The sequence below is a fragment of the Cajanus cajan genome, chromosome 11 (assembly GCF_000230855.2).
Source record: "Cajanus cajan strain Asha chromosome 11, NIPB_CcT2T_4, whole genome shotgun sequence".
NCBI classification, from domain to species: Eukaryota; Viridiplantae; Streptophyta; class Magnoliopsida; order Fabales; family Fabaceae; genus Cajanus; species Cajanus cajan.
In genome coordinates this window covers 34,873,090-34,901,073 of record NC_138527.1, presented here as the reverse complement: position 1 = coordinate 34,901,073, position 27,984 = coordinate 34,873,090, and the positions used below count along the sequence as shown (strand labels likewise).

The 27,984-nt window shown below is 33.3% G+C and overlaps 3 protein-coding genes across 5 annotated transcripts; 1 reads left to right on the top strand and 2 right to left on the bottom strand.

Annotated features, from left to right (window-relative positions):
• Nucleotides 1-4,002: 4,002 nt before the first annotated feature.
• Nucleotides 4,003-5,671, bottom strand: ACBP6 (acyl-CoA-binding protein 6). Of its 2 annotated transcripts, XM_020361872.3 has the most exons (4): nucleotides 5,516-5,671; nucleotides 4,585-4,702; nucleotides 4,432-4,494; nucleotides 4,003-4,320 (listed from the first exon to the last, which is right to left on the bottom strand). In XM_020361872.3, the coding sequence occupies exons 1-4, from the start codon at nucleotides 5,525-5,527 to the stop codon at nucleotides 4,241-4,243; spliced, it is 273 nt and encodes a 90-aa protein (XP_020217461.1). In that variant the 5' UTR covers nucleotides 5,528-5,671; the 3' UTR covers nucleotides 4,003-4,240. The 2 variants fall into 2 exon arrangements, with proteins under 2 accessions (XP_020217461.1, XP_020217462.1); XM_020361873.3 differs by lacking the exon at nucleotides 5,516-5,671 and having other exon boundaries at nucleotides 4,585-4,729.
• Nucleotides 5,672-10,303: 4,632 nt separating this feature from the next.
• LOC109799829 (large ribosomal subunit protein eL13z) lies at nucleotides 10,304-12,497 on the bottom strand. Its single transcript, XM_020360465.3, has 5 exons — nucleotides 12,361-12,497; nucleotides 11,541-11,656; nucleotides 11,271-11,404; nucleotides 10,872-11,030; nucleotides 10,304-10,745 (listed from the first exon to the last, which is right to left on the bottom strand). Exons 2-5 carry the CDS (start codon nucleotides 11,647-11,649, stop codon nucleotides 10,524-10,526), a joined length of 624 nt encoding a protein of 207 aa, XP_020216054.1. The 5' UTR covers nucleotides 11,650-11,656; nucleotides 12,361-12,497; the 3' UTR covers nucleotides 10,304-10,523.
• Nucleotides 12,498-14,336: 1,839 nt separating this feature from the next.
• LOC109800786 (putative polyamine transporter At1g31830) lies at nucleotides 14,337-26,955 on the top strand. 2 transcript variants are annotated; one of them, XM_020361661.2, is made up of 2 exons: nucleotides 14,337-14,647; nucleotides 25,224-26,955. In XM_020361661.2, the coding sequence occupies exons 1-2, from the start codon at nucleotides 14,552-14,554 to the stop codon at nucleotides 26,670-26,672; spliced, it is 1,545 nt and encodes a 514-aa protein (XP_020217250.1). In that variant the 5' UTR covers nucleotides 14,337-14,551; the 3' UTR covers nucleotides 26,673-26,955. The 2 variants fall into 2 exon arrangements, with proteins under 2 accessions (XP_020217250.1, XP_020217251.1); XM_020361662.3 differs by lacking the exon at nucleotides 14,337-14,647 and adding an exon at nucleotides 23,760-24,745.
• The last annotated feature ends 1,029 nt before the right edge of the window (nucleotides 26,956-27,984 follow it).

Sequence of the window (27,984 nt, the reverse complement as noted above, 5' to 3'; positions counted from 1 at the left end):
AATGGAAGGAATAGGACTTCCATACACCGCACTGCATAACCATGTAGAGTCCTGCCTAGTGATACTAACAGTAACACATTGATGGAAATGGTCTATCAGGTCCACAACAACACCCGCATGCACACTACACAAGACCCAAATACCACCTGAGTGCCCTTGAGCTTCCACCACCGCCCCTGGATAGTATCCCATGGAATTCCAAAAGCGACTCGCACTAGCAAACTGGATATGAGTCTCAACTACAATAAACATCGAAGGTTTGAACTGGCTCACCAAGTTCCTTACGTGGCGCTTACCCTCAGTATTGGCTGCCCCGCGAACATTCCACGAAATGATTTTAAAATCTCTGAATACCATCATAAACAACAGCATAAAGGTGAAGAAAGAAAACACTGTCTTCTACTGACCAGGATCCCAGTGCATTCCTACATCAGCTACTTTCGTACTCACGGTGCCTTCCCCCTTTGATAAATTCACTTGGGAAGATGCTTGTGGCCCACTATTTCCTTTCTTCAATTTTGACTCAAGAGCTTTCCCACCCTTGGAAGTCTGCTTCGGTCCTTGCGACATGGTGCCACGAAGAAGATCCGGAGATATCACTATCCCAGTTCCTAAGTCGAAGCCTGGCATCACATCCTTCTTGTTAGCCTTGTCATTTATGTTTTCATTTAACATAACAGTGTCACCTTTTATAGCGAGTTGATTCACTGAGTTCGCCATCACCGTGGATGACTCAGGACTGAGTCGCACGTCACTCTCCTTGGTCACATGCATGGGTGGTCTCTTTTCTTTAATAGTTACGTGCCTCTCCTTCTCTTTATTTTTTGTCACATGTAAATTCTCCCTGCGGGCCCGCTTCTTTCCTTTGACCATCCTTGTTCCATCTTGTGCACTACTAAAGGGGGAGTTAATGTTAGTAACAGCCAAAAACGGTTTAGTTCCCATATTGTCATGCTGCTGCAATATCTTATGTTGACTGGAATCTTTAATGTTAAATGATTGTGGAGATACCCCCTTATTTTTCTCCGCAATCCCGTCCTTAGTTCTCTCAGCAGCCACACCCTTAATTTTCTCCTTTCCCCCTTTATTCCTTCTTCGAACTACCAACCACTCTCCATGAAGAGCGTCCTCCGGATCTCCCGTTGTGATATCCGTCCCTTCCTTACTAATCTCAGAATCATTCCCTTGATTTCCGTCCTGATTAAGCCCCGTCACCGTAACTTCCTGAACTGGAGCGCCTCCCTCTACCACCGGAGACTGGACATTGGAAGGATTAGGCGGCGGTGTAGCACAGTCTCTACTCAGATGTCCATAACAGCCACATTTAGCACAAATCAAGTGTAATCCCTCATATTCCACCTTGTACCAATGGTCACGGAACCACACCTTTCCAACCACTGGCACAGTCAAATCAATTTCAACACAAACTCTAGCGAATTTCCCTCTGGCCACATTGACTGTAGGCATATCCACCCTACTCGGAACACCAACTGCTGATGCTAAACCGAGAAGAAAGGTTTTGTCAAAGAACATTAGATTTAAGCCAGGGAAGCGGATCCAAACAAGTGTTTTGTTAACTTGTGTGGATGGAGAGACAAAGTCTCGCTCCCGTCGTTGCACCGAGAGATAATGATCAAAAATCATCCAAGGTCCCCCGGTCATAACCTTCTCTCGTGCTGACTCCTCTTCAAACTTGACCACAAAGAAGCCATTTCCCACGTCCATTAGATCAAAACCACTATGGAGTTTCCATACTTGTTTCAGCCTCTCCCTCATTGTCATAAACCCAATAGTCTTTCCAAGCAACTTTACTATGAGAGCGTCCTGCCAAGGGAGGCACAACTTCTCAAAGACCGCATCGTCGAGATATACCTTGGGTTTAAGTCTGTTGCCTTCTTCATACACTATCTTCATAAGATTTTGTCCCACAAGATCAACCTCCTCCATCATTGGTGGGGGGATCTCCCTCCCATCATTTTGTCCCTGAAGGACACACCAGCTTGAATCATGTTACGGTTGACTCCCCCACCTCCATCAGGTGGTTCACCCATCTCCTGGTCAGAACGAGCAGTGGTCGCAGAGAACACAAAGTTTTCCTCCATTTCAGTTTTTTAAAATTTAATATAAGTTGATTTAAAGTATATTATGTATAATTTTTTTTTAAATTTAATTTAATAATTTATCATAAGTTAGATTCATGCAAGTTCATCTAATAAAAAATTCTTTAACTTATTACTCAATTTAATTATAATTACTTAACGAAAAATTAGTCAATACAATTCAATGATCCAACTTAACCGGCAAAAGTATAATTTGATCGGTTTGGATAGGTCAGATTTGCAAGTGAGTCATTCACTTCCAACCCTACTTCAATCAAACATAAATAATAAAGAATTATAAAAATTATTATTATTATTATTATTATTATTATTATTATTAAAAGATATAAATCAGTAAAATACGATGTAATTTTTTGGCATTTTGTTAATTTTCTTCCTTGTCTATATGATATTTCTGCCATTTTTATTTTTATTAAAAGCAATCATTGAATTCTTTAAAGAAAAATACTGTTGCATATGGGATATGGAAAATTAAAAAAGATAAAATATTTTTTTCTTCCTCTAAAGTTTCTCAAGTTCAATTTTAATTTTTCAAAAAAAATCTGTCCTCTTTTAGTCTTTCTAATTTAAAAACACACTTTTGATCTTCAAAATAATTTAAATATTATTTTATAACAGTTTTTAAATGTTTTCTGAATTACTTGAAAGAGTGATACATTTTAAATTTAATAAGCTAAAATAGGAAAGAAAAAAAAAGATTAAAAGTGAATTTCGATAATTTTAAAGTAACTAAAAACATATTTTTTCTTCAAAAAATGAGAATAAGGGATATGGAAAACATACCTAAGAGAAAACATGGGTAAAAATTAAAAGATAACTATTTAGGTTAAATGAGTTAAAATTTTGTATTTTTTCAAAGTCTCTTAATTAATTAGGTGGAAAAATACTTTGAAAGTAAATATTTAATGTACACAGTTGTGCAGAAATGAAAAACCTATATAAGAATACGTGCCAGCAAGCATATGCCACGTAGCTTGTTTCCATTTCGATACACTCGATCTTAATAAAAGTCAATTGTTATGAAATTCAGAAAGCATGGGACCAGACTATGCTTGCATTCATTTAAGATAGCATGTCAGGTCTAGAGAGAACGAGGGTATCATGATGACACTCAATTTTAGTTTGGTACTTAATCAAATTTCAGAATTTTACCAAATCTCATCCAGAAATAACAAGCACGATTATTAGATTCAGAAAAAACAAAATTGAAAATGGATTTGCCTTTTGTCAATGTTGAAAAAATGCTTCGCATCTCAAATTTATGTACTTACAAACAAGGTTTTAATTCCTTACATGAAAAAATTGCACTTCATTATGATCAATTCATATATAAATTGCAATACATTTTAATCCTTACACTAGACATCATTTTACGTTTTGGTCCATAAAAGAATATACTCTAATGCTATTATAACTTGATATAAGGACAGAAAATGTAAGATTTTTGGAGTTGAGAACTAGAACAAAAAGCCAGGACCAAGATTATATTTTAAACTTTCCTATATATTATGAATTGCAGACTGTCATTTCCTTTGTCATATTAAAAATATGGGCTCAGTGTGTCTGATATGCTACATTAGAGTTGAGAAAAATATGAGTGCAGCGTATTTATCGAGATAGATGAACACCACACTCTCTGTTGTATACTTCTATGCATGTTTCTTGTTGTGATTACAAACACAGCCTTGTTTCATGCAGGTTTAGTTGCACAGATTAGATAGGATTTTACTCTTCTAACTAAATGCTTAAAAATGACTATAAACACAACCTTCTAATTCAACTCTTCTAGTTATACAGGTTCAGTTACACGGCGGTTAAAACTTATAAATACACATGCACTACTTTGGAGTTTGACAGAGCAGGTATAAGTGAAAGAGCCAGATCAAGCAATTGAAGTACATTAAATTAAACTAGACAGAAATTTTCAGGTCCATATAGCATCTGTGATCTGTCTACAGGCATTTCCAATAATAGTGATACAGATAACTTAAAACAACATGTCTAAATCATTAGGAGTAATTAAGATTATAATGATAAAAGCTTCAAACACTGCAACTTTTTATTTCCACACTGTTGAGAACTTCTAGCACAGAATCAGAAAGCAGGACATGACAATGTTGTCAAGCAGCAATGCTAGCTTCTTCAAACAGTTGTTTAACCTTAGTGATGTAATCACTCATCGCTTCCTCCTTGGATTTCCCTGCCAAAAAGAGTTTTGATTTCTTTGAGAAAATGTTCAAGTACGTTAATTTTTTTTTTTCAATAAGAATTATAATCACGACAATAAGTTTATTTATTTATTTCTTTTAACCTTCAACGGCCTTCCATGCATCCCATTTAGCTCGGTCCTTCATGTTGAATATTCCAGGGCGTGCTGTAAACCATATAGAAAGTTCATGAACAAGGATAATCCTTCCTTATGGACTGCTTGCTTTACTATTATTTGTTAAACAAAAGCACTCACCAGTGTTGACAGGTCCAACAGTGGCTTGCTTGAACAATCCATAGAGGATAAGCAAGTTTTCATTTGATGGACTGCTTGGCAAAGTCTTGACTTTCTCAGCGTGTTGCTCAAAATCCTCCTGCATGACCATGTCCCAGCGAGTGTGTGATAATTCTTTTTACAAGCACAATATCAAGCACAGAAGTATAAAACTAGTTCAAAATTCAGAACATAGTCATTATAGGTTACAGATTTACATCCCTGCCTAGAGGTTTAGGATGCATAGGCCAATTACAGTATTTGAACAACGGGATCCTTTCCATGATTTGGTCAAATAGTTGCTAAAAACCATTATATGAAGCATTGCTTTACGAATATAACTGGTATTGCTGAACATATAATAATTAATTTGAGGATCCATAAAAGAACAACCAATTCCCCCAAAAATCTGAAATCAGTATCTTCAAGCCAAATTACAAACTGTAGAATGTAGATCAAGGGATTCCTGCTACAAACCATCAAGCAACTGAAGCTAAAGATCACATTTTAAGGTACTACCCTGAATAATCTAAATGAATACATAAAGAAATTACAATTATCTCGAAGTCCAGAAAAGAGACCGCATCAAATCTCTATCACTTCATGACAAGTCTACAAAAATACCCACCAATCAAAACAAACAAAAAAACCCTTTTTTCCCAAGAAAATCACCACCCCGAACAAATTAAACAGTGGTACGGATCTGAAAATCCATAACGGAAGAAGACATATATTGGGTAGCAGAGAAACCCCCCACACACACACAAAAATAAAACAAAAGAGCTAAATTGAATGGTATGTATGATACATCATATCATATCATACATAAAACAATTATATGTATATAGCATATAGTGATTGATGATGTGAAAAACAAAGGTTGAAAGTGGAAAGATATATTTAGGAGACAAACCTTCAAACCCATGTTGGGAGATTGAACTGCTTGTTGGATCTTTGCTTAGTTGAAGAGATGACGATGAATTGATGATGCGTTACGTTCGAAGCGTACTTATAGTTGCAGTGGATCGAGTGTGGGCCCGGGAACAATTTCACTACTCAAGCGCGTCTACGTAACGCAACCATATTCCTCTCTCTCTGTTTAAAATATGTTATCAATTTTGTAGGTGGGTGCAATTAATTTCTTTTTCTTTTTCTCTTTCAATTCGGTTTTCATATACCATCAAATTATCATTTCACTGGTAACTCTAACCAAAAATTAAATATCATTAAAATTATCTTTTCACTCACGTGTCAGTGTCATAAATTAAGCAAATTATCTTTATCTGTTCTTGTAACAGTCTGTGTGAATAACATTGATTTATTTTTATTTAAGTAAATTACATTATTTTTCTTTGAAGAATAGGAGTATTGCATACTCTTCTCTCATATGGTGTACTATACAATTTAATATATTTAATTTAATACTATAAATGCACATTACAGTCTCTTTATTTAAGAAATACAAATATTATTGGGATGAAAAAAAAATTGTAGCCACGAATATTATTGGGGTGAGTATAGTAGTAATCAAAACCACGAATTTTTGTTAAGTAAAATTATTTAAATATTCATGTTTATTTTATGTTTTTTATATTATATTTAATATTTCAACAAAATTAATATTAAATGTACGTTAAAAATTTAATGTCAATTATTTTTGTATAATATCTTAATAAAATTTAGGGTTTTGGGTTTTGGGTATAAGGTTTAAATTTATTTGTAATATTTTGTAATTATATAAGATTTAAATACTTAATTCAACAAAATTAAGAAAAATAATTAATTTAGTTGATAATAATAAAATCATCCTATTTTTATATATATTTTTTAAAATTACTATTGTGATTCTTTTCTCTACTAATTAATACTCACCTCTCTCTTATCTGTTTAAAGTGTATGTCATATATTACTTTTCTCTCATAATATTGCTTACTCTCTTTTAAAGAGTTTATAACTAATGTATTTAAACATATTTGAATTAAGGGTATTTTAGTTTGAAAGCAATTAATACACTGTAAATTCAGTCTTATATAGAGAAACAAATAATTGTTCTAAGTCTGATCTTATGAACAGGAATTGAGATAGTTTTTTTTATTTTTATTTTAATCTTTTAAATAAATCATAAATATCTATAAATATTCACGAGCATTTATAAAAATCGCAAGCATATGCTTAATGGTGTGTTTGGATGAGAAATTTATATAGGGTAATTCATTTATTTGAAGAATTTCAAATTCCTTGACGTGAAATGCTTTGTTTGGATGAGGAATTTATAAAGAATTTGAAATCCAAGCATTTGTAAAATTTCTTAAAATAGTAGAATTTCAAATTCTCCAAAAAATGGGAGAATTTGAAATTCCTCATATTTGTTTTTCTTATTTCACCTATATATTTTATCTTATCTCTTCATTCTTTTAATTATTAGATATTTAAAAATATTTTTAAAATTATTAAATATTATCTTATATTAATTTTTAAAATTATTAAATATTATCTAATATTAATTTTTAAAATTATTAAATATTTAAAAATGAATTAATATTTATTTTTATAAAATTTAATTTAAAAATATCAACATATAAATATATTTTTAAAATCAATTTTACTATGATGGAATCAAATTATCATATTCAACCTAACAATTTAAAATTTAAGAAATTTGAATTGACTCATCCAAACAAAATATTTTAAGAATGATAGAAATTGAAATCAAAGTAATTCAAATGCCAAGAATTTAAAATTCCTTAAATTTGTAAAATTCCTCATCCAAACACACTATAAAGGATATTCACGTGTATATAAGATGTGTACATGACAGAATTTTATACAATGAGACAAGGATGGATACTCTACTACTCGTCTTCATAAGGTTCCATCGCCATCTTTAATTATCAGTAAGTGCATAAGTCAATCAATACAAATTTATTTAACCTTAATATAAAATTTTAAGTTTGATTCTTGAATATGCTATTACATTAAATACTCAAAAGCGAGTTTTTATACTGATAATAGTCTTACTTAAAAAAAACTTTATCTAATAGAAGATAAGCATGTTACTTACCCAAAAAAAAAAAACATTTATGGATGCTAAATTTTTTATGCTATGATGCATGGAAGACAAATTATATTTAGAATAAAAAATATTAATACAAACAATTTAATTTTTCATTATAACTAAAATATAAATTAGTGAAATTTTAAAACATTAATATCTTCTATATATTAAATAAAATAAAAAATATTAAATAATTTCTTACTTTATTTTTATAAAATACATAAGTGTTAGAATCTACTGACACTATGATGTCAAATTAGTGAAATAGTATCTTTAATAATTTTTATAGAATGCAAATTTAACTTATCCAAATGTTATATTTGATGATATTACTAACTATATCAAATATACAAAATTATATTTGATTCTAAAATTATTATATGCATTAAAATGAATTGATATGATAAACTACCAAATAATTTTAAAATTGGATGTAATTTTATTTAGGACTTAGGGTTTATGACTCATGTTTTAAGGTTGATGGTTTAGGGTTTTAAGTCTTATGGTTTAAGGTTCAATGTTCAGGATTCAGGATTTAGAGTTTATTTTTATTTTTATTTGATAAATTTCAATATTATATAAATTATACTTCATAAATGTTAAATGTCATAGAAAGATTAAATATTACAAATTTCAGTAAAAAAAATTGTAGAAAGGTAAAACACAACATAATGAGAAGTTAAATATATTTCAAATCTAATGATTTTATAAGTATGTAGTTAAATTCAAAAGGATTCATGATGGAAATAAAAAGGATTCATAATAATTTATTATAGAGATTGAAAAATAAACTATCATAATATATAAGTCTATTTTATTCTTTAATTTATTTATTTTAAAATATTATACATATATATACATATTTATATTTTTAATTTAAATTATGTTTCATTTAAATTTTGTAACAAAAAAATAGACATAATAACATTTTCTTCATTTTTAAACGTATTTATTATTTTAATTGTTTAAAATTTAAATATGCATCTATTAAATGTTTACCTTAAAATATTATTTATATTCATAAAACATGTTTTAACTCTATCAATTCAAATAAATAATTAAATAAACGATGTTTTAACTCTATCATAAAACACGTTTTAACTCTATATGAGGAGGGTTCAAATGATACCAGTGTAATTTTTACTAAGTGTTACACCGTTTAATAACTTTATATTAAATGTGAATTTTAAAAATTCAACTGTTAGATTAAAAGTTCACATCTCTTAGATCATATATATAAAATTTTATATTAATCTAAGATGATTTAAAACTTAATTCTCATAAAACAAAATTGACATAATATATACATTTCAAAATATGCTAAAATATGAACACTTTGATTACTTTTAAGTTGTTGTTCAATTTTAACAAAATTTGACATATATGATCTAAGAGATATGAACTTTCAATCTAACGGTTGAATTTTCAAAATTTACATTTAAAATAAAATTATTAAGCGGTGTAACACTTAGTAAAAATTACACTGGTATCGTTTGAACCCTCCTCATATATATATATATATATATATATATATATATATATATATAATATTATTTAACAATAAATTTATTTATTTATTTAAATTGTGTTATGATATTATAACTAAAATGATTGTGTTACATAAATAAAATACAAATATGAACACAAAGATATCCAACGAATATAAAAATAGATATTAAAATTATTATTGGCACATATCCGAAACTTAGTGCGAGAAACAAAGGATAAGGAAAAAGGGCGACTTAAAGCAATCAAAGAGAATGAGTCAGAAAATGAAATGAAAATGAGTTCTCATTCTCGTAAGACTCCAAGACGATGCCCCCAATTCGGATTCGAACCGATATTGCCTATTTCTTAGGGCTTCAAGAGCGTGGCTCTTCTTTATATAAGAAAGAAGAAATTCTCCGTCTTTTTCGCCCTCGTGATTCGTGGTGGGGCTATGGGAATCGAACCCAATTCTTCCACGACCCCTATTCTCGAACGAACGACCACTTCTCTTTCAGTCTAGGTCTGCCTCAACGAGCTTTGCTACTTCAACAAGGAGTGGAAAGGGCCCCCCTATCATAGGCGGCCGAAGGCACTGCCTGTTTAACCAAGAATAAGGACAATTTTTTCTTCTCTCTATACGAAATTTCTGATACGCGAAATCTGACCGAAAAAATGAAACCTGAATACAAGTATTATTTTTAAACATTTAAACACCTATATTGAGACATATTATAAACTATTGAAATCCCTAAACGTAATGTACCTCACTTGTTTAAAAAAGCGGTGGTTCCTCTGCACAATCATATTGTTACTTTTATTCATTGCAAAACGTCTTTGAGTGTGGTTGCCATCTGTACGTAAATCATCTTTAATTCATAGCAAGTTAAATACCTGCTAAGTTTTCAAGTATTTAAAAAATATTTTTTCTATACAAAATCTTGACAAGCAAGTCACTCATACGTCTTTTAAACTTTGATTGTTTGACAAATTTAAAATAAACGAACAGATAGTCCCAACTAAAAGATAATTTACGCAATTGACACGTAAGAGCAGCAAAATACATTCCACCTTCTCACCATTCAGGGGCACAGAAGAGCGCATATCCAATACTTTAACAATTATGATAAAAATAAATAAATAAAAAAAGTATACCAGCAATTAGAAAACAGCAAGAACAAAATAAATAATTCAAAACAATCCAGCCAAAACAAAGTGCTAGTTAAACCAACAAACTTGAATAACCGATACCAAATTAAAAATAGGTTTAAAAATTTTCGATTTAGACAGAACATGTGTTCTTAATAAAGCTAATCTTGAGCAAAAATTGTCTTGCAACAACTATGATAAGGGACTACAGACTTCGACAAATAAAAGGTCATCACTTCTTGTCTTCCTTTTCAGCTTCAGCAGCCTTCTTCAGTCTAGCACCATAATGGCGTTTGTTTGTGCGTTCAAGTCGAAGCTTATAATAAGCTTTAAATGCCTTCATATCATCTGTAACCTTAACAAGCTCTACAGATGGCTTCTCCCTCACGATAGGCAAGTATGAACCCTGAACTTGTGTGGCATTTGCAAGTTCCTCAGGAGTAGAATCACCAGCCTGAGAATTAACATTTGAGTCAATTGAATAAATATTTAGCTTTGTTTTAAACCTTTTAACATCAATTATGTCAACAATTAGAAAACACCCAAAGAATCTAAACAGATAATTGAAAATTTGTATTACCTTAACCTTGCGTGCACGTCTTGGGAACACAACCAACTTAGCCTTGTAGGTTTTCAACCTCTGCACATTTGATTGCAGACTTTCCAAAGAACGATTCTTGCGACGATGATCAACAGCAATACCAATAGTAGAGGCAAGCTTTTTGGGAATACCAGCAGCCTATAACGTAATGCAGAAAAATATACTATCAAAAGGATAAATAAAGCATAACTCCTAATGTTATACATAGTTACATTCGTATTACAGCTCTCCCGCAGTAACAAACTAAATAACAGGGGGAGGTTCATGTTTAGTAGTTAGTACAACAATATTCATTTAACAAAAGTATAACTACTAAAATTAGCAGTAAATCTCAAGCTGAATAATAATAATTGGTATACAACACCAATGTATCTTTACCTTAAGTTCTTCCAGAGAAAATCCTCTGCCAGCTCTCACTTTCATGTTGTATTTCAAAGTTTGACCATGTACAACAGGTCTAAGAGGTCCAGCGGTAGGTCTGGGGAAAATCTTAACAGCTTTCTTCTGACGAGCTTAAGAATGAAGCAACATCAACATGTCAAAGAATTAAAGCATCTATCAGTACTAATTCAGTCAGATCTTTATAAACACGAGACTAACAGAATAATTACTAATAAATTTCAAACAGCATGAAAATGTTATAATCACCCAATCGTCTTCTTGTCTTCCTTGCTGGCTGATTGAACCAGGTCTTCACATAGTTTTGCCAATGCTTACGGAAGTGACCGTTGGGAATAACATTGTTATGCTTAACCATGGCTTACCTACATATAAAGCAACAAATTATATTATGTAATAAAAGTAGATGATCAGCACAAGATAGTCTAAACAAAGAAAATAAATCACAAACAACAATCACTAAAATAATTTAGCTAAACCTCATTTGATACCTCAATAACAAATACAATGTTACAATGACAACAAAAACTAAAAATTACAACATTTATCAAATATATTGTTTTAAAAAAATATTACACCGGATCATTGGACTGATATAGGATAAAAATAGTCTCGTTAACTGAATGCATACATGGTTATCATCCAACAATCTTCCAGAGAGTAGGATTAGCCACACAACTCGAGGCTAATCTCACATTAACGGAAAAATACCTCAGTATAATCATAAACAAACAAAGGAATGGAAATCATAGCAAATTCCAGAGCCTAACAACTTCCAAAACAATAGTAGTTCAAAAACATAAATCGAAAAACAATAGCAAGAATCCGAATATCGGAAAAATACGATGGTTCAAGGTCTAATTCAATCCCAAACACTACGAATCCAGAAACAATGTGAAAAAAAAAAGGAGAACAATCCGCTTCCAGAACAAAAAAGGATGAGAAATTCAAAACAATAATAAAACTAAGAGTGCCTCGAAAACATAACATCAGAACAAAGATCTACAATGAGAAATGTACGCAGTGTTGCAATGAAGCATCTATGAAGATGATTGAAGGTGAGAGTTACCTGAGGCTTGTTCACACGCAGGAACAGCTGCTACGGAAAATGGCGGAGGCACGAGTTAGGGTTTGTGCTGGTTTTTAAAGTAGCCTTCGACTGATACAACACCTAAATTGGACGGTTCGGATTGCATTTAGGTTTTATAACGGGTTGGGCCTCTTAAATGGGCCTTTACTGATAATGGACTTATAATAAAAATTAAGGTTTTAAAAAATGTCAATTAATCGTCAAGTCCCTATAATTTTGTTGAATTTTTAGTTAAGTCTTCGTAATTAAAATATTTTAGAAAATATATAATTTTAAATTTTGTAATTTCTACACACAAAAAGCCATTATAATTTCATTAATTTATCGGTAGTATTGTGACATAAAATGATTTTTTTATTCTGAAATAATGTTTTAAAGAGGCAATCATCCTTTTATTTTATTTTTTAAAAGTTTCTAAATCACTAGTGTATATCTTGCAGAGACACAAAGTGAGGTTGAAAATAAAATAATTCACACTTATCCTCACACCAACAAAGGCCACGATTCATTGTACACAAATTAGGCATGGCAATAGGTCAGGGCTGGAGCGAGTTTTACGTTCTCCGCCCTCGTTCCTGTAAATTTAAATTGCCCTCGATATTTGTCGGGAGTACAATCTGGGTATCTATCTCTATTCTCGACGGGGTTCAGGTTTTCCGTCCCATCCCCACTCTCGCTTCTATTTTTTTCCTGCTTTTTTCTTTCTTTTTTTTAAATAAATATGAACAAATTTAAAAAAAATAAAAAAAAACTAAAATAATATAAATTTTTATATATAAATATTTTTAATTTTAGTTTATATATATATATAAATAGTTATTTAATTATATTATTAAGCAGGGCGAGCACCCGTCCCCAATTTTATCAATCGGGAAAAATTCAAACTCAAACCCGATAAACATAAATTTTTCCCGTCCAAATTAGGGTGAGTTCGGGCGAATACTCATCAAGGCTGGTTAGAATATCATGCATAGTACAAATGTACCTTTACATTTACATGTGTCCCTCAGTCTGACACGTGGGATGGGTTGTTTATTCAACTACGTAAATCAGGAATGAAAGATTGAGTTATGATTGCCATTAATGGAGTTTATGCATGTAAATGGCCCTCTTGTGAAGCATTTTAGTGAAACCCGGAAGCTGCTAATGGCTAACCTTTTTTCTTTTTTTAAATTAATGACAATGTCAAAACGGTTTGTGTTCATTGCTTTTCAAATCTTCAACCTCGAGACTGATGGTAATCAATTCAGAGAGATCAAAACATTATGCTTTTTAAAAATAAAAATGACATAAGATATACTTTATAATACTTGAATTTTAATTAATAAAACATTTATTTTGAAATTTTGTATAATAAAATATTCAAATAACATATTTTAGTAAAAAAAAATATCAGATAATTCCTCTAATGAGATTTAGTCCAAAATTCTTTTAGGTTTAACAAGAGGTTGAAATTACTAGAAATAAGAAAAAAGAAAGATAATTATTGTAGTTTACACACAATTATTAATTCATAAAAAAAAAAATCACACAATTATTAATATGTGATACTGAAGGGACACATTCACATAACACAAATTGAGATATTCATATGTGTATGACACATATGCCACATAACATTATCAAATAACACAAAAAAATTTATTTAAGAAAAAAAAATTTAACAAGGGAACTCAAATAAATAATAAATTACATTTTTAATATTTTTTTTATAGGTTTTATAAGACTCAGAGATTACATTGAAAATGAGATACAATTTAGTCATTTATCTAAATGAAGACATAATAATTTCATTAAAAATAAAGATAAAAAAAATTAAAGAAGAGATTATCATTTATATATAGTTATAAATTAGATAGTTGAATTTTATAAAATTGACCGAAATGGTACGGTACAAAAACTATAATCAAAACATTAGATTTTTTTTTTTTTTGGAACTTTTCGGGGACTCGATAATTGCAGTTGCAGGACCATTATCGTCTTTCACCTCTCGCAATTTCTGTCTATCAGCATCTATCTATACTATAAATCAATTTTAGAAGCTGAAAGCCTTTTCTTTTATGGGTTTTGCTTGGTATTCCTCTGTGACTATACGAGAATTATGGGTGGTGCGATTAAAAGGCCGTGAAGAAACGAAGCAGATCGAATTAGCAGAGTAGTAGGTAACGTCATGATTGCAGTGGACCCATCTTCCTCACGGCCAACGGAGCAACATGCCTATCCACAAGTTTCTGATACTCCCCAGAATCATAACCAAGACCAAGAGGTATCCCTCTTTCTCTAATAAGTTTACCCTTCATCTATGGCTATAAGTTATTACTAGTATTAGCTTATTTGGTTCTTTTGACACTAAAATGCGATTTGAAATTGGTTGGTTCAGTGTTTTTCATACTTGGGTATATTATTCATTGTTTGAATTCAAATTTTTTTTTTCCTTTTCAATTTAACAAGAATGTTAAAAATAATGTCTTGTGCCTTTCCAGCGTTTCTGTTTTACCAAGTTTGTTGAAAAGAAAAGGAAATTTTCTTATTTTCTTTACACAACGATGAAAAAATATATAAAGCATCATAAAAGAAATTATATAAGATTATATAAATTTTATTTAATGTGATTTAAGCTTTCATGTTTATATTTACAAAGATATTAATTCCTAAAATATATTACATGTATATTTATAAAAAAATTTGCTTCAAATTTTGCAAATGAAATTTTAAAATTTTCCTCACAAGTTTCATGAATGAAACTTAAAACTTTTTTTTACAAATTTTATAAGTGAATTTTGGAAACACTTCATATAACTCTCTCTCATATTAAGTGGCGACTCCCTTTATAGAGGTAATTCTTCTCGTCTCAAGAATATATATTTCTTCACCTAACATTTTAATTTTTAAAAAAAAATATATATATAATATATTTTAATTATAAGCAGTATCTTAAAATAATAAATATCTTTTAAAATTTAAATAAACTTTTAGATATTTGAAATTAAAAATTTGAATTGTGTTTTCAATAATTCCTTATTCTTCAGCTAAAATTTTCAAATTTAATCTTCTAATTGTTATGAATGTTCATCTTTAATCATACTTTTATTCTAATTGTTATGAATGTTCATCTTCAATCATACTTTTGTTCTATGGTATTCATTTTGTCTCCATTCTCAGTATTAGAATTGTTATATGCCAATACAAAGTGACATATTACACGAATCAGGCTCTAATAACTATTGAAAAAAAAAAACCTTCTCTTCTTTTATTTACATACAACGATTAAAAAATACACAAAATATCATTAAAAAAGGATAAGATCACATAAAATTTATTTTATATAGTTTAACCCTTTATGTCTACATTTAAGCCTACATCCATAAAGATATTTATTATTCCAACATGTATTAATTCCTAAAAATCATTCATTTAATAAAATTTAAAAACTCTTTCCTCACGAATTTTAAAATTTGAAAATTACTCTTTCTTTCTAGAGAAACCTACAAATTCTCTTACATATTTATTGAGCTAACATGCTAATCTTAAAAGAAAAAATAAATCTCTTAAATAAATATAATATATTTTAATTTTATATAAAATTTTAAAAACACAAGTATCTTTTAAAATATACACAGTATCTTATAAATTTGAATTGAAAATTAAAATTATTTTTCTAACAAAATTAACTATTTAAAAATAACAAAATAAAAAACCGTTGAAAATTTACTACTGATCTATAATAATAGATGGTGGCATTTATTTTATAATTATTGTTACCTAAAATGTTAAGAATTGCATTGTTATAGCTGTTTTCCCCTTTTTAAATTATTGGGCTTACATCACTAGGATTAGCCTAGTAGTTGAGTGGGAAGGGATTTGGGTAATTAAGAGCATGAGGACTTAGGTTTAATCCTCATTGTAACCATTTTTGTAATCTTTCATATCTTTAAAAAAAATTATTGGACTTACAACTCCATAATTATCTTATTTTTAATTATATTTACTGTTTTTTTTATTTATTTATAACACGCGGATCATAAACTACATTATTTTTTTATGCTTTTCTTATATGATGATTATATATATTTTTTAATTTGAATATTTAATAGTGTATATTTATCTTTGAAAACCAATAATGTATTTTATCAAGTTGTTAATTAAATTCTTTTGATATTAAAATATACTGATTCATGAATCACGAGTAGTGAAGTAACCTTTTGATCCATGGATAAATTTATCTTTGAAAACCAATCATGTATATTTATCAAGTTGTTAATTAAAGCCTTTTGATATTAAAATATACTGATTCATGAATCACGAGTAGTGAAGTAACCTTTTGAATCATGATAAATTTTTGGCTAAAACTTTAATTTGGTGTTTTATAATATTTAAAAAATTTAATTTGATTCCTTTTAATTTTTGGTTTTAATTTAGTCACAATTTATTTAAAAATACTTTAATGTGGGATTTCCGTCCAAATTTCACAAACGGTGTTAAAGGTCCGTGAGAATCACGTCTGTAATTTCAAATCACGACCGTGTTTTTCATGACCTAGAAACTACTTGAGATTAAGAGGTACGGAAAGAGGTGGTGCTCCACCTGAAACTGCAAGTTACCGTGGAACCAATCCATCTAGGAAGAGCAGCTAACATCGAGAGTGCCATTAATATGTATTTGAAACCAATCGGAGCCATTAGTGGGGCCAAGGTAGACCTTGGAGGAGAAATAGTTCAAGTAGAATCAAACATATTGAATTCCGGTAACAGAGAAGTTAACAAGAACGAAAAAAAAACCCTATCACCAATTTGGCAAGAAGAAGATTAAGAGAGGGTACTAAATCTAGAACAAGAGTAGGCCAAGAAGCTCTACTCCTATGTGGTCGACCTTACGGTTGGAAAGCAAGAGGAAGAAAGATTGGGTGAAGAGGTTGAGCCTAGCGAAGCACATGATAGGGTAAAAGGTAAAATGTTGGTAGGTGACAAGAACCCTAGCGAGGGAATCGAAGTTGAGTTTTCGATCGTAAAAGTGGGAAGTGAAGAAGGAAGAGGAAACAACGAAGAAGGGAAGGTGCTGAAGGTCGGGCATGACATTGTAGTGGCTAGAGTCGTGGTCGATTCAACCGCTCTAGATCCAGGCAAAGCCGATGAGGGTGGCGGAGAGGAGGTGGACGAAGGCGCGCTCGGAGAGGAGGATTGTTAAGCACTAGGGGTTACCACACACATACACATGTCTCCACATTGGTAAGATATTGTCCGCTTTGGACCCAAGCCCTCACGATTTTACTTTTGGACATCACCTAAAAGGCCTATCTACAATTGGAGACAACTGTGTGTATATAAACTCATGTCCATCCTCTTGTTTGAATGATGTGGGACGTTGTTTGCATCCCAACAATCCTCCCCTCAAACAAAGGATCACGGTTTACCCCCTCCCCTACCGTAGAAACTACGAGTATTATCCGATGGTGGCCCACAAAGCTCACTCACACTCTAAGTGCTTGCACCGCCGTTCCATCATGACCTCTCTCATGACAGTGGGACACGCCTCCTAACCCTCTACCGTTTAGGAAGACTTTCGACACAAGAGATCCTAAACTTGGATCCACCTGCCAGCCATCATACTTGTCGAGCCTGATCAGACCATCGGTTCTCATACCACTGTGATAGGAGAAACAACAATAGAATAATTAAGAGTACCAAAGTACGCAACGAAAATAATTTCCCCAACTTGCAAAAACCAACAAGGAGCAATAAAACAAATAAATGGCAGAAAATAATCACAAAGAGACACAAATAAAAATCCACATTAAAAATATGTGTAAGAATGTGTAATCCGTGTCATTTCCATTAGCAAGGATGTCAATAAATACATGATTGTACATGATTGTTATGCTACAAGTTAGGCAAGAATCAAGCTACCTGTTTAGCTAATTACAAGGAATTATGATTGACTTTCCTATACACAATAACTAACACAATAACTAATTGATATGCCAAAGGAATATGCTGATTATATTCTAATACACCCCCGCAGTCGAAGCTGGAGGTTCTTGGATGCTTAGACTGTCACGAAAATCATTGAATAGAACGCGCGGAAGACCTTTCGTGAAAATATCGGCAATTTGGTAGCGAGACGGGACATGGAGTACACGTACTTCGCCACGAGCCACTTTCTCACGAACAAAATGAATATCCATTTCAATGTGTTTAGTGCGTTGATGTTGAACTGGATTACCTGATAAGTAAATTGCACTAACATTGTCGCAGTAAACCAGAGTAGCCTTGTGAAGGGGACAGTGTAACTCGAGGAGTAGGTTTCGAAGCCAGCAGGAATCAGACACAACATTAGCTACTCCTCTATATTCTGCTTCAGCGCTACTGCGCGAGAGAGTAGGTTGTCGCTTGGAGGACCAAGAGATCAGATTATCCCCAAGAAAAACGCAGTACCCAGAAGTTGACCGACGAGTGTCTGGACACCCACCCCAGTCAGCGTCTGTATAAGAAATAAGTCGATCAATGGAGGAGTTGTGCAAATGCAATCCATGAGAAAGAGTGCCTTGAAGGTAGCGTAATATACGCTTGAGAGCACTCATATGCTCATTAGTGGGAGCATGCATGTGTAGGCAAATTTGTTGGACGGCATAAGAGATGTCAGGCCGAGTGAAAGTAAGATACTGAAGGGCACCTGCAAGGCTGCCGTACTTAGTCGGATCAGCAAAAGCAGTAGCACTATTAGCACTGAGTTTGGGCTTGGTGTCCACAGGAGTAGGACATGTGCTGCAGTTAGACATGCCAGCATGTTCAATAATTGTCTTAGCATATTGTGTTTGAGATAAGAATAAACCATGTGGATGTCGAGTGACAGAAATGCCTAAGAAATAACTCAAGGGACCTAGATCCTTCATAGCAAATTCAGAACCTAAGAGAGCCATAAAATACTTTCGAAGACGATCAGATGAAGCTGTAAGTATAATGTCATCCACATATAACAACAAATAAGCTATATCAGACTTATTCCTGTAGATGAAAAGTGAGGTATCTGACTTACTGTTGGTGAAACCAATTGTAGCAACATATGCAGCAAAACGTTGGTACCAAGCCCGAGGAGCCTGTTTTAAACCATACAAAGATTTCTGTAAAAGGCAGACATGATCGGGATACTCTTTGTTACGGAAACCCATTGGCTGATGCATATAGACGGTTTCATTGAGATGACCATGCAAGAAAGCATTCTTGACATCCATTTGGTGAATGGGCCAATATTTTGACAAAGCAATGCTGAGAACAGTTCGAATGGTTGCTGGTTTCACCACTGGGCTAAATGTCTCATCACAATCGACTCCCTGTTGCTGTGTATTGCCATTACCTACAAGTCGAGCCTTATACCGCTCAAAAGAACCATCATCATTATGTTTATGACGAAAAATCCACATAGACCGGATAACATTCACATTTGGTGGCCGAGGCACTAGTACCCAAGTCTTATTATCAATTAAAGCATTAAATTCATCTAACATTGCATTTTTCCAATTTTGATCATGTAGCGCACTAACCGGAGTTTTTGGTATGGGGGAGATATTTGGAGTGGTTGCTGTGTGAAAATTAGAGAAATATTTTGGATTTGGTTTGAAGATGCCATTTGCCGATCGGGTAGTAATGCGTTGTGATGATGAGGGGTCAGTTGATGTTGGATGAGGGATGGTAGATGGGTTTGAGAGATTAGGGGAAGTGGCAGATTGAAGTGGAATCTCTTCAATATTTCGTGAGGAGGGAGGAGAGGAATGTGTTTGAGTTGAGGAAGTTGGTTGGGAAAGTGGGCTTGGAAGATTTGAGCTAGCCAAGTTCACGCGTGAAGAAGTAGAGGGAGAGCTAGATTGGGCCGTTTGAGTGTTTTGTGGAAGTGGGTTGGGAATGGTGTTTTGTGGCTTTTGATGAATGAAATATGGAAGAGATGCATCAAAACAATCAAAATCAGTTTCTTTGGGTTTATGAACTTTGGAGAAAGGGAACTCGTTTTCAACAAAGCGCACATGACGACAAATAATGATTTTGCCACTTGATATTTCATAGCATTTTGAGCCTCGATGATTAGGTGCCGGTCCAAGGTATACACATGGTGTAGACCGTTCTTGAAGCTTATTAATGGTGGTAGAAGGAAATAAGGGAAAACACAAACAACCAAAAGTGCGTAAATCCGAATACGAAGGATTACCTTGATATAGGATTTGAGTTGGTGAAAGGTAGTTCAAGACTTTGGAGGGAAGTATGTTAAGAAGGTATGTTGCCATTGATAGAGCATGGTGCCAAAACGAGAGTGGCATAGAAGCATGATGAAGAATGGTGCGAATGATATTATTTATGGACCTTATGTGTCTTTCGGCTTTTCCATTTTGTGGAGATGTGTGTGGGCATGAAAGACGATAAAGTAAACCATTATGATCAAAGAACTGTTTGAGTGTGCCATTAACATATTCCGTCCCATTATCACATTGAAAGGTTTTGATGCTACGTTCAAATTGCGTTTTTACTAGAGCATGAAAGGAAAGAAATAAGTGAGGTACTTGTGATTTCTTGGCAATTGGAAAAGTCCATAGAAATTTGCTGTAGTCATCAAGAAAAAGAATGTAGTAACGGTGACCAGAAGTACTGGCAATAGGTGAAGTCCAAAGATCACTATGAATAATATCAAATGGCAATACAGTATATGATGAGGAATCATAAAAAGGAAGTTTGACATGTTTCCCAATAGGACAAGAAGAACAAAAGCTTTGACAAGCCTTATTACATTCAATGAATTTATTACTACGTAGAGAATTGATAATAGCATTGCCGGGATGACCTAACCGATTATGCCAAATATCACGAGACATAGTAGTGAAAACTGAAGGATTGGATAATGTGGCTTGAGATGGTGGAAAAAGAGGATATAAGTCCCCAACACTGTTACATCGCATTAGCTTTGTCCCTGTCTGTAGATCATGAACAGAAAAACCAAAAGGGTCAAACAAAATTGAAACCCAATTGTCTGTGGTAAATTTACGAACGGAGATCAAATTTTTAATGAGTTTGGGAGCATGTAATACGTTGTTGAGGAGAAAAGGGGGATGAGGAGGGGGTAAGTTAGTGCGACCATGACCAATAATAGGAATTAAATGACCACTACCAACGACAATGTTATGAGTTTTATTGCTGGAATTGAAATAAGAAGAGAGAATACCTGCGTCCGACGTCATGTGAGATGTTGCACCGGTGTCCATGTAGTAGTTTCCATCTGGTTGAGAGAATGATAAGGCATGCATGGCGGCTTCAATGTCAGTCGGTGTATATGTAGGAGTAGGAGACAATGAGGACGAAGTCATAGCATTGAAAACTTGTGGTTTGGGTCCAAGTATGCCATGCCCAGCTGAAGACTTTGGAGAAGCATAATTGGGCCGAGGCTGCCAAGGCTGGGTAGGGAATGGACATGGTGGGATAGTCCACCCTCCCCAACCAGGCTGCCATTGTGGCCAAGATTGCTGGTGCTGATGTGTCGGCCAGGCCTGCTGTTGACTGGGCCGCCCAGAAGGTTGGCTTGCATGCTGCCCCGAATTTTTATATTTTCCTTTGCCTTTGTTATGGTAACGAGGCTTAGGATTTGTGGGACTACCATTGCTGGGACGTTTGGGTGCAGAGTCATTGGAGGCAGCAAGCATGGCTGCGGTTTGGCGTTGTCCAGATCCAATTGATTCGCGAGCGAGGCGAGCTTTTGTAGTTCGCTCGGCCATTTTCAACCTTGAACGACAACTATCGAATGATGGTAGTGGTTCTTGATTTTGAATAAAGTCAACGGTACCACTATAAGCCTCCGGCAGAGAACCTGTAAGACGCAGCACTAACCTCCCATTAGTTACCGGTGCATCATCGTCCGCAAGCCGATCTGCAATTGATTGAAGGTAAGTGCAATAGGCGTCGATGGAGTTGTGATCTTCGAAGGTTGCATTGGTGAACTCTTCTTCGAGATGGGTTGCGCGGGAAGCCTTGTTGTCTTGAAATAGAGCTTCGAGACGTTTCCATGCTCCTTCGGCAGTGTCGTCACGTCTGAGAATGGCAAGGAGAAGGTCCGGGCTGATGGTGCCGTATATCCATTGAAGGATGGCAGCGTCAAGACGCTTCCACATGGCTGGATCTTCTGATTTCGCAGCAATGTATGCCGCGTGGACAGAGGGTTCTGTGGGTGGCACAAGATGATCGTATAGATCATGAACCCGAGTCAAGTTGGTAAACAACGCAGCCCAAGAGTGATAAAGTGCCTGCTCGTTGTCTAGAGTGACGGGTACAAGCAATTTCACATTAGAGATGGTGAGGGCGGGATGATATTTAGGTTGTTCGGCCATGGTAGTAGAAGAACAAGAGAAGGAAAGAAAGAAGGAAGGAGACGCAGAAGAAATGGAGGTTAGGAAGAACCTTAATCTGATACCATGTAAGAATGTGTAATCCGTGTCATTTCCATTAGCAAGGATGTCAATAAATACATGATTGTACATGATTGTTATGCTACAAGTTAGGCAAGAATCAAGCTACCTGTTTAGCTAATTACAAGGAATTATGATTGACTTTCCTATACACAATAACTAACACAATAACTAATTGATATGCCAAAGGAATATGCTGATTATATTCTAATAATATGTGTGTCTCTTTGTAATTATTTTCTGCCATTTATTTGTTTTGTTGCTCCTTCTTGATTTTTGCAAGTTGGGGGAATTATTTCCACTGCGTACTTTGGTACGCTTGATTATTCTGTTGTTGTTTCCCTATCAAGGATGAGGGAGAGGAGGGCTAGCGTGGTGTGGCCCTTGCAGTCGGAGAGGCCAAAGCGGGAAAGGTTGGAGAATATATTCTCACAGGCCTTTACAAATACATTTTGATTAGTTCTCAGATCGTGAGAATCACGGGCGTGATTTGGAATCACGACCGTGATTCTCACAGACTTTTAACACCGTTTGTGAAATTTGGACGGGAATCTTACATTGAAGTATTTTAAAATAATTTAGGACTAAATTGAAACTAAAAATTAAAATAGGATAAAGTTAAAAAAATTTAATTTTATAAGAGATCAAATTAAGATTTTAGCTTAAATTATTATGATTTAATATCCAAGTTATATATTTAATTTATTAAAAAAAAGTATATTTTTTGTGATTATTGTGTCTCGGGCGATTATCATATTAATTTATGTGATTCATGTATAGCCATATTTAATAATAATTTTTAAATTGTATGACATTGATCACGTGGACATTTGAACCTCTTATCTTTTATTTTTTATAATTATATAATCAATGTAAAATATTTATTGATTTCCATGTCTGCCGAGTCATCTCTACTTTTTGTTTTTTTTTATCATAAAACTCAAACTAAAATCTTATTTAAAAAAATTGAATTCAACACGTTGATTTTTCATTTTCTTTTTTAAAATAAAGTAATTTATACCGACAATAAGTTTGATTATTTTAATTCAACTTTGATCTGTTATAATTTAAATTATTTTTCACTGGCGCACACTGGTTCACAGAATCACGTGATGATGATCTGTAATATCGGTTCTTGCATTAATTTATTATACATTTAGTATGTGTTTATTTTTTTTTAAATACTGTATATATTAATAGTAAAATATATTTTCTTGTTAAAAATTATACACTGTCATTTTTTTTTCCTTATTTGGATCCATGAATTTGTACACTTACGAAGTATAAACCATTTATCTTTGTGTGTGTTCCCAGAATCCCAAACCACTATTGTTGCTAAAGAATGCTTGTCGGAGAAAGAAAAAGTTGGGAACAAAAGCTAATATTATTTGTCTTACTAACAAAGGATTAAGGACATATATAAAATTTAAAATAATTTTTAAGGATGTATTAGCAATTTGTAAAATTTTATTAATATTAGATATACTATTGATTAAAGGTAATTAATCTACCCTTTTATTATTTTATTATTGTATTTAATGGTTGTGAATAATGGTCCACCTATAGACCATTTAATTGGTCTTCCACGGTAGAATTTATCCTTGATTTTAATATTAAACAAATTAAAAGCTCAAAGAACAAAACTAAAATAATTAAAAAATCATCTGTTTATAGAGAAGTCATTTGCTTATAACTTAAGAGAATCTCAGGTTTCAAAAAAAAAAAAAATCATATACCATCGCAATAAAAAGGGCATTCATATAGCTTTTCGTTCCTTAATTCCTTTTTTCTTTGAACTTTCATCGTTTCATTCTTCCTTCGGTTGTTTTTGTTTGTGAGTGTACACGCATGCTAGCTTTCCTTCGACGCTGGATTCCACGATGGAGGATGTTATCTACACCACCCTGACGGGATAGCAATTCGTTCATGGTTCGTTCATTTCCCATATTTTACTGTCATATCTCAATTTGACAATTTCCTTTCCGTTTCTATCTCTATCTTCATTTTAATCGGTTCACATATATCGGTTTTCCAAGTTTTTAACGAACGGATTCATTCCTCGTGGGGTAGCGCTTTCGTTTATGATCTGTGTTTCGAGATCTGTTTCCCCCTCCCCATGCGTGCATGCTAGTTTGAACTTTAGGTGTTTGAAATTAATGTAAACCTAGAAAGACCAAATTTTGTAGTCGAGCTTTTCCTTTCATTTACTGTGTGGTGTAAAATTGTAAAATTGATTGTTGATTCAGTAATGATTGAGGTGCTTTTTACTGGTGGAGTTGACAAATCCGGTGTCTTTTTCTGACTTTTATTTATAGTTGGACACTTTCAAGCACTTGATTCTATATTTGGTGCTATCTTGAAACTATATATTTGGTCCATGTGATGAAAACTATTTTGCTGGGTGCAGAAATTGAGGACTGTTGCTGCTAATAGACAAGCTTCTATGGGGGAGTTCACCGAGGGTGAGTATGTTACTGTCGGTGAATTACCTTCTCCAAGGGCAAATCACTCGCGGAAAGTTTCAGTTCTTCCTCTCGTGTTTCTCATCTTCTATGAAGTTTCAGGGGGTCCTTTTGGGGTGGAGGATACTGTGAATGCAGCTGGTCCTCTGTTAGCCCTCCTTGGATTCTTGCTTTTTCCATTGATATGGAGTGTTCCCGAGGCTTTGATTACTGCTGAGATGGGTACCATGTTCCCCGAAAACAGTGGTTATGTGGTTTGGGTTTCCTCTGCATTGGGTCCCTATTGGGGGTTTCAGCAGGGTTGGATGAAATGGCTGAGTGGGGTGATAGACAATGCTTTATACCCAGTTTTGTTTCTTGATTATCTGAAGTCAGGAATCCCAGCTTTAGGTAGTGGTTTGCCTAGAGTTGTTGCAACATGGGGTCTCACTATAGTTCTCACTTACTTGAACTATAGGGGTATGACCATTGTGGGATGGGTTGCTGTTTGTTTGGGTGTTTTCTCGCTCCTCCCTTTTGTAGTTATGGGATTGTTGGCAATTCCAGACATAGAGCCTTCAAGATGGGCTGTGACAAATCTAAATGATATTAACTGGAATTTGTATCTGAATACTCTGTTTTGGAATCTTAACTATTGGGACTCCATAAGTACTCTTGCTGGAGAAGTGGAAAATCCAAAGAAAACTCTTCCAAGGGCGTTGTTTTATGCTGTGATCTTAGTAGTTCTGGGGTACTTCTTTCCTCTTCTTATTGGTACTGGTGCTGTTGCTGTCGATCGGCAGTTGTGGACGGATGGCTACTTCTCAGATATTGCCTTGATTATTGGAGGAGCATGGTTGAGATGGTGGCTTCAGGCTGCTGCCGCAATGTCAAACATGGGAATGTTTGTTGCTGAAATGAGCAGTGATGCTTTCCAGCTTCTAGGGATGGCCGAGAGGGGAATGTTGCCTGAGTTCTTCGGCAAGCGATCTCGCCACGGAACACCTCTCATAGGAATCCTCTTTTCAGCTTCTGGTGTGATTTTACTGTCATGGCTGAGCTTTCAAGAAATTGTAGCTGCAGAAAATTTCCTGTACTGTTTTGGAATGATTTTGGAGTTTATCGCATTCATTCTGTTGAGGATCAAACATCCCAACGCCTCTCGGCCTTACAAGATACCAGGAGGAACGGCCGGAGCAATTCTCATGTGTATTCCTCCTACAATATTGATTTGTGTCGTGTTGTTTTTCTCCTCCGTTAAAGTAATGGTTATAAGCCTTATTGCTATGGCAATTGGCCTTGTGATGCAGCCTTGCCTCAAATATATGGAGAAAAAGAGATGGATGAAGTTTTCCCATAGTTCTGATCTCCCTGCTTTTGGGAATCAGGAGGATACTCGCTCTTTGGTGAATTAATCTGTGTTGTTTCAATAATACGGAGAGGATTTGCTCGTCAAGGTCTTTAAGCATGCAAGTTTTAAATTCTCTGAACACGACCACCATAGAACGGAAGCTTTGTATCATCCTACACCTTTGGTAATTCAGCTATTTGTTTATGTTTTTAGTTTGATCAATAGATGGCAATTAGAAACGTGGAAGCTAGTATTTAGAATGTTTTGAGAAATGCTATTATTTGTTATAAGTAAATTCTGTTATCAATTGACAAGAAAAAAATAAAGATAGTGACTTTTTTCTTTAATTTTAAGTTGTTTGGATTTCACAAGTAATGTTTGATAGAGAAGCTTCCTTTGTTGGCTTATTATATGTTTGTTAGAATGTTTGGTAAACGTGCTTTATAGAATTTTTTGAAGAGTAATAAATTAATAATATTAACCCCGTTATGCACATTTATTTTATTTCACTCTTTCTTTTTGTTATAAAACATGTTATATTAATCGAGTAGCAATAACATTTTTCTTTTAAAAGCTCGTTTAGGGTATTTTTATCAGAATTTTTTAAAATTATCAAGTGAGTTTAACCAAGTTGTTTGAGTAAATTCTATAAAATTTGACTACAATGGAAAAAAAAATATTTAATTCACGCACGTCACTCAGAAATTCATTTCAAAGCATGCAGACGCACCGCGGGGTCTACAGGGATCAGAAAGAACTAACATTTTAACAAGGTTGGATTTGGTTGCAGTGGAGACGAGAGAATTAGAAGAAGAGTAGGTTTAATTATTTTTTACAGTATAGTTTTATGAATTTTACTCTTTGTTCATACAGTCAAAAGTATTTTATTTAAGTTTTTATACATACTGTTTTTTTTCATTTCTAAAATTATATAAATTTTACTTTTAAGTGTTGATATTAAATCATATCACTCATAACACGGATTAAAAGAAAATGAAGTATATAAAGAACCTAAAATAAAATTATTTTAACCATGAGAATTAAGTGATAAGTAAAGTTTATGAAATTGAGACAAGAAGGTAAATTAATTAAATGATAACACTTGTAGCACGGATTAAAAGAAAATGAAGTATATAAAGAAACTAAAATGAAATGATTCTTAACTATGAGAACTAAGTGATAAGTAAAATTTATGAAATTAACAAAAAAGGTAAATTAAACCATAAAAGTTCAACATTAACTACTTATTTGGAGACAAAATGAGGAATTTATTTTCCAAAATAAGATTCATAAAATCTTGTCTCACAATAATCTTTAATTTGAGAGGGAGTTTTTTCTCTCGAGATAATTGTGATTTTGTAACTACCTATTATGAT

Excerpts from the sequence above, each read along its gene's own strand:
- ACBP6 (XM_020361872.3), bottom strand. Across the intron at positions 4,495-4,584 it reads TGTTGGACCTGTCAACACTG|CACGCCCTGGAATATTCAAC; the intron begins GTGAGTGCTTTT and ends TATGGTTTACAG. Across the intron at positions 4,321-4,431 it reads TGCATGGAAGGCCGTTGAAG|GGAAATCCAAGGAGGAAGCG; the intron begins GTTAAAAGAAAT and ends TCTTTTTGGCAG.
- LOC109799829 (XM_020360465.3), bottom strand. The coding sequence starts at position 11,649 with ATGGTTAAGCATAACAATGTTATTCCCAACGGTCACTTCCGTAAGCAT. Across the intron at positions 11,031-11,270 it reads TTTCTCTGGAAGAACTTAAG|GCTGCTGGTATTCCCAAAAA; the intron begins GTAAAGATACAT and ends ATTACGTTATAG. Across the intron at positions 10,746-10,871 it reads GACGTGCACGCAAGGTTAAG|GCTGGTGATTCTACTCCTGA; the intron begins GTAATACAAATT and ends GTTAATTCTCAG.
- LOC109800786 (XM_020361661.2), top strand. The coding sequence starts at position 14,552 with ATGATTGCAGTGGACCCATCTTCCTCACGGCCAACGGAGCAACATGCC. Across the intron at positions 14,648-25,223 it reads ATCATAACCAAGACCAAGAG|AAATTGAGGACTGTTGCTGC; the intron begins GTATCCCTCTTT and ends TGCTGGGTGCAG.